The 13631-nt window shown below is 48.3% G+C and overlaps 3 protein-coding genes across 5 annotated transcripts in view; 2 read left to right on the forward strand and 1 right to left on the reverse strand.

The window, feature by feature from the left end:
* Positions 1-13631, reverse strand: part of LOC119174905 (ubiquitin-like modifier-activating enzyme 1) — an 80320-nt gene that overhangs the window by 18000 nt on the left and 48689 nt on the right. For all 3 annotated transcript variants that reach the window (XM_075894951.1, XM_037426032.2, XM_075894952.1), the window contains exons 21-22: positions 11487-11755; positions 2625-2729 (exon numbers count right to left, since the gene is read on the reverse strand). In XM_075894951.1, coding sequence (XP_075751066.1) covers positions 2625-2729; positions 11487-11755 — 374 coding nt within the window. The remainder of the gene's footprint in view (positions 1-2624; positions 2730-11486; positions 11756-13631) is intronic.
* On the forward strand, positions 3080-10788 carry LOC142817685 (uncharacterized). The gene is made up of 2 exons (XM_075894954.1): positions 3080-4384; positions 9477-10788. Exons 1-2 carry the CDS (start codon positions 3653-3655, stop codon positions 10608-10610), a joined length of 1866 nt encoding a protein of 621 aa, XP_075751069.1. The 5' UTR covers positions 3080-3652; the 3' UTR covers positions 10611-10788.
* On the forward strand, positions 4505-6141 carry LOC142817684 (uncharacterized). The gene has a single exon (XM_075894953.1). It carries the CDS (start codon positions 4551-4553, stop codon positions 5517-5519), a length of 969 nt encoding a protein of 322 aa, XP_075751068.1. The 5' UTR covers positions 4505-4550; the 3' UTR covers positions 5520-6141.

Here is a 13631-nt window from a genome sequence, read left to right on the forward strand (position 1 = left end):
ACGACCTGCAGTTTCCACTGAAATAAACACACAGACAAAAAAAGAAAGCGCCATCGCAGATTTTGTATCAAGCCACACAGACTATTTGTAAGCTGAACGGTGCCAATTGTTTGATTTCACGGGTCGCTGTAGTTGTCATCTTACGTTTCCCTTTTCCTCGCTTCAGTTAATGTAAAAAGGCATTGAATTGCAACAATGCAAATACGGTAACAGAACTAGTGCTCATGCCCAAGTTGAAGGTGCATCTATTATGCGCGGAAGTACGGTATATAGAGAATTACTGCGAGACATTTGTGCCTCGCTGTAGTTGCTTCCACCCAATGCGACTGTGGAACTACAGCGTTTCAATACATACCGTATTTACTCGATTCTACCGCGCCCTCGATTGTAACGCGCACCCGATTTCCACTGCGAAAAAAAAAAAAAAAAAAAAAACTAAGACATCGATTGCAACGCGCACTCATTTTTTTTTCGCTGGCCCGCACGATCACACCACTCGAAAAAACGATTCCTTTCGGGATTGTCTTCCAAATATGAGGTACGGGCGAAGCTTGTGCCCATCTGACGTGTAACAGAGCATTGCCGTCACTGTTGTTTTACCGTGGACCGATGTCAGCACGCGAACTTGCTTCGCCCCCATCTTCTCGACAGTTGTGGTGCCAGGCATGTCGAAGTAAAGAGGCGTCTGATCAGCATTCCAGATTTGCCCAAGCAGGTAGCCGTTGTTGCGCCGCAAGTTTAGGACGAACCTCTGAAAACTGTAAAGTTTTTCATCGTACTTCTCCGCAAAAGTTTTCGCATATGCATGTTCCCCTTCGAAGGGAAGAGCCTTTCCTCTTCATATAGTTAATTAGCCAGCACCTGCTCGCTTTAAACTGGCTCCGCATTAGACTTTTTTCTAAGACTACTTGCATAGCCCGCACTTGGAGCAGTTCTGTCGTCACGGGCCGCTGTGCCGCTCGCTCCTCAAGCACATACTCGCGGAGCAGCTCTTTAATTTGCGGAAACCGACCCTGCTGTGGTTCACTGAAGCCTTTGCGTGAAGCTTTGCTGTCGACAATCTTCTGCTTTTGTTTCCGCCGGTCCCGCACGCACGTTTCGGGAACGACCGCGATGCGGCCCGACTTCCGTCCGTTTCTGCACACGCGATGACTTTTCTTTTAAAAGCGGCATCGTGGTGCACTTGAGTTTTTGGAGTCGGCCCTTTCACGTCGTCGATGCTAACGCACTACTAGATGACGAACTCCTCAGCACACGTACGAAGTGCCGCACATGGTAAACACATAGGCAGAAATAGCCGACGCACCATGCCGACGCACGTAGGGGGCGGCCATTTTGGATTTGCGATGGCAATAGATTGACCGTAATTTTTTGTTCGTACTCGATTCTAACGCGCATGAGATTTATGAACTCGCTTAACCGGAAAAAAGGTGCGCGTTAGATTCGAGTAATTACGGTACATGTTTTTGGCATCTCAGCCACTTATCAGGTAATGGCAGTTCTCTACGTCCACACTCGTACTGTTCCGCTCCTCACACTTCGGGAACATTTCCCGAAACAACGGTCGTGCGTGATCAAAAGCGCATAGCTACACAAGTTCCGTTCCGCAAGAAATCTCGTGAGAGCATTCTGCGCGCATTGCAATGCCATGTCAGCTCTTTTAGAAGAAACTCCGTACATTGCCCTGCCCTTCAGCAGACTGAACGTGGTTCTCATGCTTCTTTCAAGCGATGTGCATCTTTATTCGGGCCTTGTTGCCACAGGAAACGCTTAAATTACAGGTGCACATAATACAGAATCCGTACTTGTCACCTTTCCGTGAAGTCACAGCACGGAAATTCAGCTGGGTACGAGTCCAGAAACACTTGCAAGTACTTTTTTGCTTTTGACACCACCATAAAACTTCCAACTTAACTCTGGGAAACAGCCACCACAATGACATAACTGACACCTAGAGAAGTGGTGTAACCCTAGCATGTGGAATGAGGGAGCCAAGACAGACAGACGCAGAAATTGTACATTTTCCCTCACCTTCGCCCAGACACGCAATACTATAGTGGCAAGAATTCACTTATCGATATTCAGGGCATGGTGACAATTAACCCGAAGTTTAGTGGCGTGTGCTCTTCTGCTGCACCGAAACTGTCACAGCAGAAAAAGCTGATGTTTGCGAGTGATTAAAAAAAAAAAAAGCTCTGCCGTGGCGGCCATAGTTAAGGAGAATCGAGACTGTATTCGTACAATTGGAAGATTAGGTCCAAATTAGGGGGTGTCCCGTATAATTCGGGAGAGTTGGCAGGTATGTATACACCAACAGCTAATTTGGAGTAAAGTGAAAACGGATGCACCTTCATTATTTTGTTGGGAATTTTAAGCAGACGGTGCAAGGGGCGATTGCAAGTGAGCTCATGCTGTTTTCAGACGACCATAATGCTCTTTAGAAATCGGCACCGGCAATTTCACGAATAAAAATACAACTTCTGTTGCAATCGCACCATCAGCCATCGCGATCTTCGACGTACCAGAGAAACACACAAAAGCACATTTGCTTCATTACAAATAAACCGCTGTACTAGTCGCAAGAAGGTTGTGGCTTTGAATCTCGGAAGCATCAAGTTACCCACCTCATTCTTCTTGGCTGCTATAGGTTCCGAGAAGCCGAAGAACGGAAGTGCTAGATTGACAAAGCCGTTCTTGTAAAGCTCAAGCTTGTTGTGGCCTTGAACCAGCTGCAAACGAGGAACCAAGAAGAGCTTTACCAAGAATCAAAAAAAGACTCCTTGTTGCACTCACTGCATAGTTATAACACAAACTGGCAAAAAAAAAGGGGGGAAAATTGAAGGAGTTTATTTCTTCACATTACACCAGCTGCTTTCTCAAAATGACCACATGCACACATATTGAGCAGCAATTATTTGTTAAAGGAATACTGAGAAAAAAAAAGAAGAAAAATAGCCGCGCTACTTATCATGGTTCTCAAGCGCCGCAGCGTCAAATATGGCCATTTTTGAGGCGATTTCGTGGGTGGAAATGGTCACGAAACTGAAACCGAGTTATTCGACAAATACGCCATCACATAACAATAGCATTTTCAGAACACCTTCAGACCCTATATATTGCTTAAAAAAGTACTTCAAAAAATTCATTTTTTGGAAATGTTTCGGCCTTGAGACCCCTTAAGGGGAGACGCGGGTCGAAAAGTCGCGTTTTTTTTCCAAATTTCACCTTTTCTGTTTTTTGTTGCTTTATCATCTTTATACATTATATTTTGACATCTGAAAATATCACAGCGAAATAAGCATCAGAAGTCAGTGAAAAACGCGTCTGAGTGAGCGGCAGTGACGCGCGGCATCACGAAATTTACACAAAACGGGCTGCTGTTTCGCGTGCTCGCGGGGCCGCGACGAGAGCTGTCCGCCATATTGCGGCCGCTGGCTCGTGTAGAGTTGTCCTTACTCTCCACGATCCCGGTTCTTGAAGTCTCGTACGTTCACGAAAAATCTAAAAAAAAAAAGCAACAAAAACGGTCTTTTCCCGCCGTTTCAAACCGCGCGCCACTAACGCAGGGCCGCCATTGGCTGACAGCACCCGTGTTTTCTTGCCGTAGTTCGCTTCACTGTTTTCCGGAGTTATTTTTCGCTGTTTTCGTGCGATGGCAAGCCCGAAAAAGGCCGTTGCCGACCATCGGAAATACAGAAGTAAGAACAAGTTCAGAGGGAAGCGGCGGAGGACGTACAAGAAAGCCACCGCCAACGAAAATGTCCGCGACGGGCCAGCGGCCGGTAGGCCTAACATCGACCACGGCAACGTCGACCATGGCAACTGCGACGACGAGATCAACGCTGCAGTGAATTTTGTGAGTGCATCGCAGAAAAAGATCGCGTTATTCGAAAACGACGTCAGGCCGAATGCCGATCGTGCCGAAAGCGTAGTGCTGTGCGAGTTGGGTGCATTGACGGCCGTCGTCGCAGGCGCGGCATGCCCCGTTTGTCACGAGAGTAAACTCGCAGTTCGGGCACCGAATAAAAAGCGGAAAGGCCTTTCGGCGTTTCTGGAGCTACACTGCGAGAATGCGGAGTGCTCGGAGAGCATCCTTTCGTCCGCGTACTCGTCGAAGCGGGTCGCGTCAGATGGCGGCCGCGGTGCAAGCAGAAGCTACGACAGCGGGAGTTCGCGTGACGCCTTTGCCGTGAACCTGAAAGTGGTGCTTGCAGCGCGTGCCGTCGGTATCGGGCATGAGCAACTTTCACGATTTTGTGCAGTAGTTGGATTGCCAAACCCTATGCACCATAAGACCTTCCATGCTATCGGCAAAAAGATTCACAGTGCGGCAGTGAAGGCTGTCTGTGAAAACATGCAAAGGGCACGCAGCGTCACCAAAGAGGTGGCTGGTAACAGTGACGTGCCAGTCATGTTTGACGGCACATGGCAAAAAAAGAGGCCACAAAAGCCACAATGGTGTGGGAACTGTAGTGTCCTTGGACACTGGTTTGTGCCTGGACTATGAAGTGCTTTCCAACTTCTGCCTGGCGTGCAGTTTGCATAACGACATGGGAGGCGATGAAGAAACATGGCAGGCGTTTCATCATCCCGTTTGTGAGAAGAATTGCGACTGTTCTTCGCATGCCATGGAGGCCGAAGCTGCAGTGCGCATTTGGCAGAGGACTGTGGACTATGAGACACCCCTGCGGTTCACCATCTTCCTAAGCGATGGAGACAGCAAGGCCTACAACGGGGTCTGTGATGCCAACGTGTACCCTGACACTCCAATTGAAAAAGAGGAGTGCACCAACCACGTGGCGAAACGTCTGGGCACCGGCCTGCGGAAGCTGCCAACGCCACTTCCACGAGGGGAGAAGCTGAAGGAGACCACCATCCAGAAGCTTCAAACTTACTTTCAGGTGGCCATTGTGAACAATCGGGGAAATGTCCACAAGATGTACACTGCCATATGGGCCTCATGTTTGCACTCGTGCTCAACAGACGGTGCTGGAAGTCACAAGTTCTGTCCTGCAGGCCCAGACTCGTGGTGCAAGCACCGACGTGCTGAGGCGCAGGGCCAGCCTGCACCGTGCCACACCCCCCTCCTGACCAAGGCCCAGGGTTTGGCAGTCCTCCCAATCTACAAGCGTCTCACAGATGCGAAGCTGCTTGCCCGGTGCCTCCACGGCAAGACACAGAACGCGGCCGAGTCCCTGAACAGCAAAATATGGCTGCTGTGTCCAAAGACCCGGTTTGCTTCCCGGACTGCTGTGGAAACAGCCACAGCCATTGCAGTCCTGTGGTTCAACCGGGGCCACGCGAGCTTTGAAAAGGTGCTGGAAGAGCTTGGGGTGCTTCCTTCGGAGGCCCTGGTTACCCTCAGCGACCGCCGAGACAGCATGCGCATGCACAAGATGAATGTGCGTCAGACCGCTGAGGCGAGGGCACACCGTCGCAGTGCAGCCAAGAGGGCCCGGGTGGAAGAGTCCTGCCGCACCAGCCGGGAAGGGAAAACCTACGGTGCTGGAGAGTTTTAGACAACTGATATTCCCTCTGGACATGTGTGTATGTGTTCAGCACAAGTTTCGTGCTACTGCGTTTTTCATTTTTGTAAATACAGACTTTCAAACTTTCAAACGCGTTTTTCTCATTTCGCAATTTTGGCCAATTTGCATTTTTTGCGGGAAGTGTTTCGGGCACTTAGAATGGTCATACGACGACGAAATTTGGCACACACATTGAGGAGAGTGCGTAGGGTGCCGATATCTACTTGAATCAGCACAACCTATCAGCTGTAAATATCTATTAATAAATTTAATGGTGGTCGAGTGGAAAAAAAAGGGTAGTTTGCTACACAGATGTTTTTTTCATAGTTTCAAAGTTGGAGCACAATTTCTAGCTAGATATCGGCACTCTATGGCTAATAGGGAGCAAAAGGAGCCATTGAACAACTCTCTGCATGAACATTTAGTATGCGCGAAAGTTCCCGGAAAACTTATCAAGTTTCACCATTACTTGAAACACAACTCCCAAACTATTGCACTTATGTAAAAACTGATTACAGATTTGGAATCAGGAGGAAAAACTGCATCAGTGGTCCAATTTCTGAAGCTCTAAGTTGAATAACAAAAAAAAAGTGCTTTCGAGGAGCGTCTCCCCTTAAGGGGGGGACGCGGCACTTAGAAGTTGAAAATCAGCCAAAAAATCGCATTCGTTATTTCGTTCGAATTCGGCTCCGTTCCGCTCAATTCGGACAAATGCTGACGGCTGCTGCTACACAAAAGTGTGATAAAGCAGCGCTGGCACCACTGGAGTGAAACCGAAACCCGAGTGGCATCGCCATCATCATCAACTAGTGGGGGCGATTGCAGCGTCAGCGAACGTCGGCGTCTTCACTCAGCGCATCCGACGCCATTTTCCCTTGTGTTGTCGTGTCGGAACCATCTCTTCTTGCGGAGTTCTCTTTTCGGAGTTCTCTTTTTCTTCCATTGTGACCGTATTTGCATGCCACCACCATCGTGCGCTACAGTGATGGCAATGCCGAAAAAGCGGCAGAACTACGACGCAAAGAACTTGGCGACAAAAGTGGAAGTTTTGGAATCGCTGAAGAACGGCGAATCGCGAGAGCAGGTTATGACCAAGTACAACGTGAAGCGGAGCACGTTGGGAACGTACGTGAAAAATGAATAACAGATTTGACAAGCCTTCAAAAGCGAGAAGTTTCATGCCTCTAGAAAGCGGTTGCAAACCGCAGCTCATCCCCAGCTTGAAGAAGCTTTGCTCCGGTGGATTACTGACTGTCACAACGCGCATCTGCCTTTGAGCGGACCTCTCATCATGGCGCAAGGTGAGAGGTACGCTGCAATGATGAACATTGAATCGTTCAAAGCACCAGAAGGATGGTTTGCGAGGTTTCGAGAGAGACACGAACTTGTCTTCAGGAGTGTGTGCGGCGAAAAGGCCAGTGTTGATGAAAGCGTGACCACCGAGTGGAGAAATGTAAAGCTGCTGGAGCACATTACCGCATATGAACCACATGACGTGTTCAATGCAGATGAAACTGCTCTATTTTTCAGAGCTCTGCCCGACAAGACGGTGACTTTCAAAGGGGATGCTTGCATTGGTGGCAAGAAGTGCAAGCAAAGGATAACTGTGCTTCTTGCCGCCAATATGACTGGCACGGAGCGCTTGCCACTACTTGTCGTCGGGAAGGCGCTTAAGCCACGTTGTTTTAAGGACGTCAAAAGCCTTCCTGTCGAGTACACAGCGAACAGGAAGGCATGGATGACATCGGACATTTTTCGCGGCTGGCTGCAGCAGTTGGACCGGCACTTCACGTCGAAGGACCGCAAGATAATTATGGTTGTTGACAACAGCAGTGCCCATAACTGTACAGTGAAACTGAAGAGTATCAAAGTAGTTTTTTTGCCGCCCAACACTACGTCTGCTCTTCAGCCGATGGACCAGGGTATCATTCACTACGTAAAGTCGAAGTACCGCAAGCACCTGCTAGAGCGAATGATCCTATGCTCAAAAGCTGGAAAGTTGTATCAAGTGGACTTACTTGGCGCAGTGCACATCATTGCCCACGTGTGGAAAAACACTCCGCCGCAAGTCATCGCCAACTGTTTTCGGCACAGCATTTTTGTGAGGTGCGAGCATGCAGCAGTAGCTGACGATGGCATCGAGGAGGTGTCAGCCGAGTCCACAGAGGATGACTGCCCGACTTTCGATGCTGTCCTTCCCACAGATGTGACCTTTCAGGACTACATCGCGAATGACCATGGTATCGCCACGAGTGGTCTCCTGACCGATCAAGAGATTATTAATGATGTCACGGGCGCCCATGAAGACCACGATTCCGTCGAAGAATCATGCGAGGAGATACAGCCGCGGCCTCATTGCACCTCACGGGAAGTCTTGGAGGCGCTGTTAATATTAGAGGACGCTTGCCTGAACACTATCGACAGCTTGCGTGCTGTTGGCCATTTGGAACAGTTAAGAAAAATTGTGATGTCAGCCGGAATCTTCGCGAAAACGCAGACGACAATTACAAAATACTTCAACAAATAAAGGTATGCTTCTGCAGCTTGATTTTAAACGTTTTCCCTGTTCATTCGTTAATTCGGCATTCGGTTAATTCGGACAGTTTTTCCGGTCCCGTGAAATCCAAATTAATGAGCTTTACACACAAACACAAACTGAAAATTTCATTCAGATCCGTACATAAAAAAAAGTTGCCTATCAAGTGTAGCCTCCTCACTTAAGGGGAGATGCGCGTCGAAAAATCGCGTTTTTCGCGGAATTTTTCAGTTTTGAGATTTTACCTGTAAAATTATCTTTGTTTATTCAGCTACAACTCCGCAAAAGATCAAGGCAAAATTCGAACGAGAAGTTAGTAAAAATTCTATTTTATTCAGCCACGGTGGCTCGAGAAAGTGCTAGTTTCGTCGCGAATCAGCAACTTTCGATCGTCTCCATCTCGAGAATGCGGCGTCTCCCGCCATTGCTGTTTGCTTGGAGAGGTTGAGTAAGCCTTCGTTTAGCCTACAGCACCTCCCTCAGTTTCGCATTTTGGCCCAAAATAATAAAAAAAGGCACGTTTTGGCGCCTGTTCAAGCGTTTCTACTGGACATTTAAATCATGTGGTGCTCTAGCGAGGCCGCCATTGGCCTACACGGAGACGTTGCTGCGGCGAAGCACCGAAGCCTGCATCCTTCCTCGACTGTGTACGGCGACTCGATCGAACTCTGTGGCCCTTTTCCTGCGTTTTTCAGTTATTTCGTAATGAACGAACCGAAAAAGCGCGATTTCCAAGCTCGGAAGGCTCGGGCGAAGATCCCGCACCGAGTGCGGCGTCGCAAACCTCTACGGAAAGTGACAGCGGGAAGCAGCCGCCCGACGCCTCCGGCTAGCCCTAACCAGCACAACGGCCACTCTGACGAAATCGACGCCGCGCTGAACTTTGTGAGCGCTTCGGAGGTGAAGATTGGACTCTTCGAGAACGATAGAGGAGCAAGCGATCGGAACTCTGCGAGTGCTGTGATATGCAATATCAGTGCGCTTACGGTGCTGATAAGTGGAGCTGCTTGCCCTGCGTGCCACACCTGTACCCTCGCGGTACGTGAACCGGTCGAAAAACGGAAGGGTCTCTCGGCGTTTCTGGAGTTGCATTGTGCGAACAGTGAGTGTCCTGAATCGGTACTTTCTTCTGTGCACACCTCGAGCCGTGTTGTGCCTGGTGAGCTTGCGAACGGTGCTAGCGGAAGCCGGGAATATCGGAGTGGGAGCTCCCGCGACAGCTTCGCCGTAAACGTCAAGGCAGTGGTAGCTGCGCGCGCGATTGGCATCGGGCACGAACAGCTTTCACGTTTTTGCGCTTGCCGACGCCGTTACATCACAAGAACTTTATTGCGATCGGCAAGAAAGTTCATGCTGCGGCCATGAAAGCCGTGGAGGAAAACATGGAGAAAGCGAGAGTTCACACGAAAGAGATGGTCGGCAGCAGTGATGTTGCCGTGATGTTTGATGGTACGTGGCAAAAGCGGGGCCACAAGAGCCATAACGGCGTTGGCACAGCTGTGTCTGTAGACACTGGCTTGTGCCTCGATTTTGAGGTTCTCTCAAACTTCTGCCTTGCGTGCAGCCGGCACAAAGACATCGGGAGCGAAGAGCAAGTGTGGCAGGCGTACCATAACCCAGTTTGTGAGAAGAACGTTGACTGCTCCTCTCATGCTATGGAAACTGAGGCAGCAGTGCACATATGGACGCGGACTCCCTCATATGAGACACCGTTGCGCTTCACCACGTTTTTGAGTGATGGGGACAGTAAAGCCTTCAATGCTGTCTTTGAGGCCAAAGTGTACGGTGAAACATCCATCGTGAAGGAAGATTGCACCAACCACGTGGCCAAGCGCCTGGGCACTTCAATTCGCAAGCTCAAGACTCCTCTTTCACGTGGCGAGAAGTTGAAGGACGGGCAAATACAGAAGTTGCAAAACTACTACCGCATAGCCATCACCAGCAACAGGGGCGATGTCAGGGAAATGTATCGTGTCATTTGGGCGTCACTTTTTCATTCGAGTTCGACGAATGCTGCCAAGAGCCATAAATTCTGCCCCGAAGGAGTTGAATCATGGTGCAAGCACCAGCGGGCGGAAGCACTTGGAGAACCCGCGCCAGACCACACTCCGCTTCTGACAAAGGCACGGGGGGAGGCTCTGCTGCCTATTTACAGGCGTCTCACGGAGAAGAAGCTTCTCACCCGCTGCTTACAAGGGAAGACTCAAAATGCAGCAGAGTCCCTCAGCAGCAAGATCTGGTTACTATGCCCGAAGACGAAGTTTGTGTCCAAGACAGTAGTGGAAACTGCAACTGCCATCGCCGTTTTGTGGTATAACTGCGGTCATGGCAGCTTTGAGCAAGTGCTTCAGGAGCTTGGTATTCTGCCACCAGAAGAGCTTGTTGTCCTGGGAAGCTCCCGTGACCAGAGGAGAATGAAGAAAATGTCCGTCCGCCAAACCGCTGAAGCTCGAGCCCATCGCCGAAACCAGGTGAAGAGAGCATGTCTCACGGACTCCATTCGAGAGGGTGCTGAGGGGCAAACGTATGGGCCAGGGGAGTTCTGAACAGCTGTGCTGTGTTTGAGACATATTGCTCTATTTTTGCAAGAAATTTCATGTGCTTTCGTCATGTTTTTGAAAAATACAGATGTTTGAAACTTTCAAAAGCATTTTTCTCCATTTGTACTTTTCAGCATTTTTTACGTTTTGTGCACCACTTTTCAGGTACTTCAAATGGTCAGATCTGGATGACATTTTGCACACAGCCTCTTCAAAGTGTGTAGAATGTCGATATCTATATGCATTTCAAATATCTCTTATACATTTTTTGAAAACAATTAAAATGTTGACTCACAGCACACAAAGTATGTACCTTTGGTATTCCCGATTTTTTTTAGAAATATAGAAATTATTTGAATAAATTTTAAGTAGTATCTAACATACTACTTTACCTAACCAACAAAATGAGCTATTGCAGGCTTCTCTAAACAAAAATTTATTATTAAAAAAGATGTGCACAAAAAGCCCTATATTTTTCTCTTGAGAGGTGTCTCGCACAAAAACTAATAAAGCTACATAAGAACTAAGCACATATTTGGAATCAGCGTTACAAACTCAGTCTATGACCAAAGTTTCATAACTTTAGGTATAATATTAAAGAAAAAGTGTTTTCGAGGAGCATCTCCCCTTAAGACTTAATATTTGCTGTGACAAAGGTACTAATGTGTGGTGCAGCGTAGTCATCAAATTTGACCTAATCCGGGTTGCTGTACCTCGGGACATTTTGCACAGGTAAAAAACCATGGTCTTTTCAGTATTAGCCACTTGCTGCGACTTGCAGTATTAAAGATCGGTCGTGTATTACATCGGCACCAAACACATGGGCAGCAGTTCAACCTTTCAGCAGCCTAGTACAGCCTCCAGCAAGCAACGTAGAGTCACCTTGTAAAGCTCGAGGCAGACGAGACCAGCGACAAGCGAGGTGGTAGTGGCAATAGCAGGTATGATCTTGCCCGCAATGAGCTTGCTGCGAAGCCGGTCTGCGGGTGCGATCTTGTAGTTTGTGGCACGCAGGTTGGAGGCTGCCACAATGAAGTCCATGTGGAAGTTTGTGTCATCATCCTTTTCAAACTCCAGGGGTGCCAGCTTCACGTCCTTGAGACATGTTGGGGTGGGCAGCTCCTTCTGCAGGATGGTCAGCCGCTCCTGGTCTGAAAACGCGAGGCCAGAATGCTGTGATGAACACTGCTATGAAGGTGCAGCTTGGAAAAGAAGCCATTTACGCATAAACACAGCAACGGGCCTGAAAATACTAGAGAGTGCAGCGGAAAACACGGAAAAGAAAAGCAGAGCATACTGTTGGGCATCCAGGAACAGTAAGAGCACAGCACAAAAAATGAAAACAGAAGTAAACAAAAAATGAAAACAGAAGGACAGGTGCTTTCAATAGATATTTTTCAATACATACCGTATTTACTCGATTCTACCGCGCCCTCGATTGTAACGCGCACCCGATTTCCACCGCGAAAAAAAAAAAAAAAAAAAACGTAAGACATCGATTGCAACGCGCACCCATTTTTTTTTTTTCGCTGGCCCGCACGATCACACCACTCGAAAAAACGATTCCTTTCGGAATTGTCTTCCATTTAAATATGAGGTACGGGCGAAGCTTGTGCCCATCTGACGTGTAACAGAGCATTGCCGTCACTGTAGTTTTACCGTGGACCGATGTCAGCACGCGAACTTGCTTCGCTCCCTTCTTCTCGCAGGCATGTCGAAGTAAAGAGGCGTCTGATCGGCATTCCAGATTTGCCCAAGCAGGTAGCCGTTGTTGCGTCGCAAGTTTAGGACGAACCTCTGAAAACTGTAAAGCTTTTCATCGTACTTCTCCGCAAAAGTTTTCGCATATGCATGTTCCCCTTCGGAGGGAAGAGCCTCGTCTCTTCATATAGTTAATTAGCCAGCACCTGCTCGCTTTAAACTGGCTTCGCATTAGACCTTTTTCTAAGACCAATTGCATAGCCCGCACTTGGAGCAGTTCTGTCGTCACGGGCCGCTGTGCCGCTCGCTCCTCAAGCACATACTCGCCGAGCAGCTCTTTAATTTGCGGAAACCGACCCTGCTGTGGTTCACTGAAGCCTTTGCGTGAAGCTTTGCTGTCGACAATCTTCTGCTTTTGTTTCCGCCGGTCCCGCACGCACGTTTCGGGAACGACCGCGATGCGGCCCAATTTCCGTCCGTTTCTGCACACGCGATGACTTTTCTTTAAAAAGCGGCATCGTGGTGCACTCGAGTTTTTGGAGTCGGCCCTTCCACGCCGTCGATGCTAATGCACTACTAGATGACGAACTCCTCAGCACACGTACGAAGTGCCGCACATGGTAAACACATAGGCAGAAATAGCCGACGCACCATGCCGACGCACGTAGGGGGCGGCCATTTTGAATTTGCGATGGCAATAGATTGACCGTAATTTTTTTGTTCGTACTTGATTCTAACGCGCATGCGATTTATGAACTCGCTTAACCGGAAAAAAGGTGCGCGTTAGATTCGAGTAATTACGGTACTCTCATGGTGTTGTGCATGTGCAACATTGTGTTGTAAACAAGTTCAAAATATAAAGTGTTCATATGTATCACATGCAAGACAGCAGCACATTGCAAAAGTTGCAGAAATAGATGTTCAGACGAATGCGAGCAGATTAAAGCCTTGCTTATACACACACACTATGGTTCTTCCTGATGAACTCTTCGTTACTATACAGTAGATCTTCAGTAAACGAAAATCTCTTGAACGAAACTGCTGCTTAAATGGAACAAGTGCTCTAATATAATTGGTTTCATACTTTGATTCCGCACCCCTGCTAGACTCTCAGTAAATGCAACTCCTGTCCAATGAAAGATCTTCCTGGTCCTTTCATGTTGCATACTAATGAGAGTCTGCTATATCTACACGTCTTGCTATAGGGTATACCGTATTTACTCGCATAATAGGCGCACTCCTAGTTTGGTCACGGAAAATTCGATTTTTTAATTCCGCGCATAATAGGCGCACCCCGAACTTAGCCGTGATCAGAAACGATTCTAC

This window comes from Rhipicephalus microplus, chromosome 5 (genome assembly GCF_043290135.1).
Source record: "Rhipicephalus microplus isolate Deutch F79 chromosome 5, USDA_Rmic, whole genome shotgun sequence".
Classification (NCBI taxonomy): domain Eukaryota; kingdom Metazoa; phylum Arthropoda; class Arachnida; order Ixodida; family Ixodidae; genus Rhipicephalus; species Rhipicephalus microplus.

What these genes read in the sequence shown, in the direction of transcription:
- LOC142817685 (XM_075894954.1), top strand. Translation starts at nt 3,653, where the DNA reads ATGGCAAGCCCGAAAAAGGCCGTTGCCGACCATCGGAAATACAGAAGT. An exon ending in CACGCAGCGTCACCAAAGAG is followed by an intron (nt 4,385 to 9,476) that starts GTGGCTGGTAAC and finishes CACACGAAAGAG; the next exon opens with ATGGTCGGCAGCAGTGATGT.
- LOC142817684 (XM_075894953.1), top strand. Translation starts at nt 4,551, where the DNA reads ATGGGAGGCGATGAAGAAACATGGCAGGCGTTTCATCATCCCGTTTGT.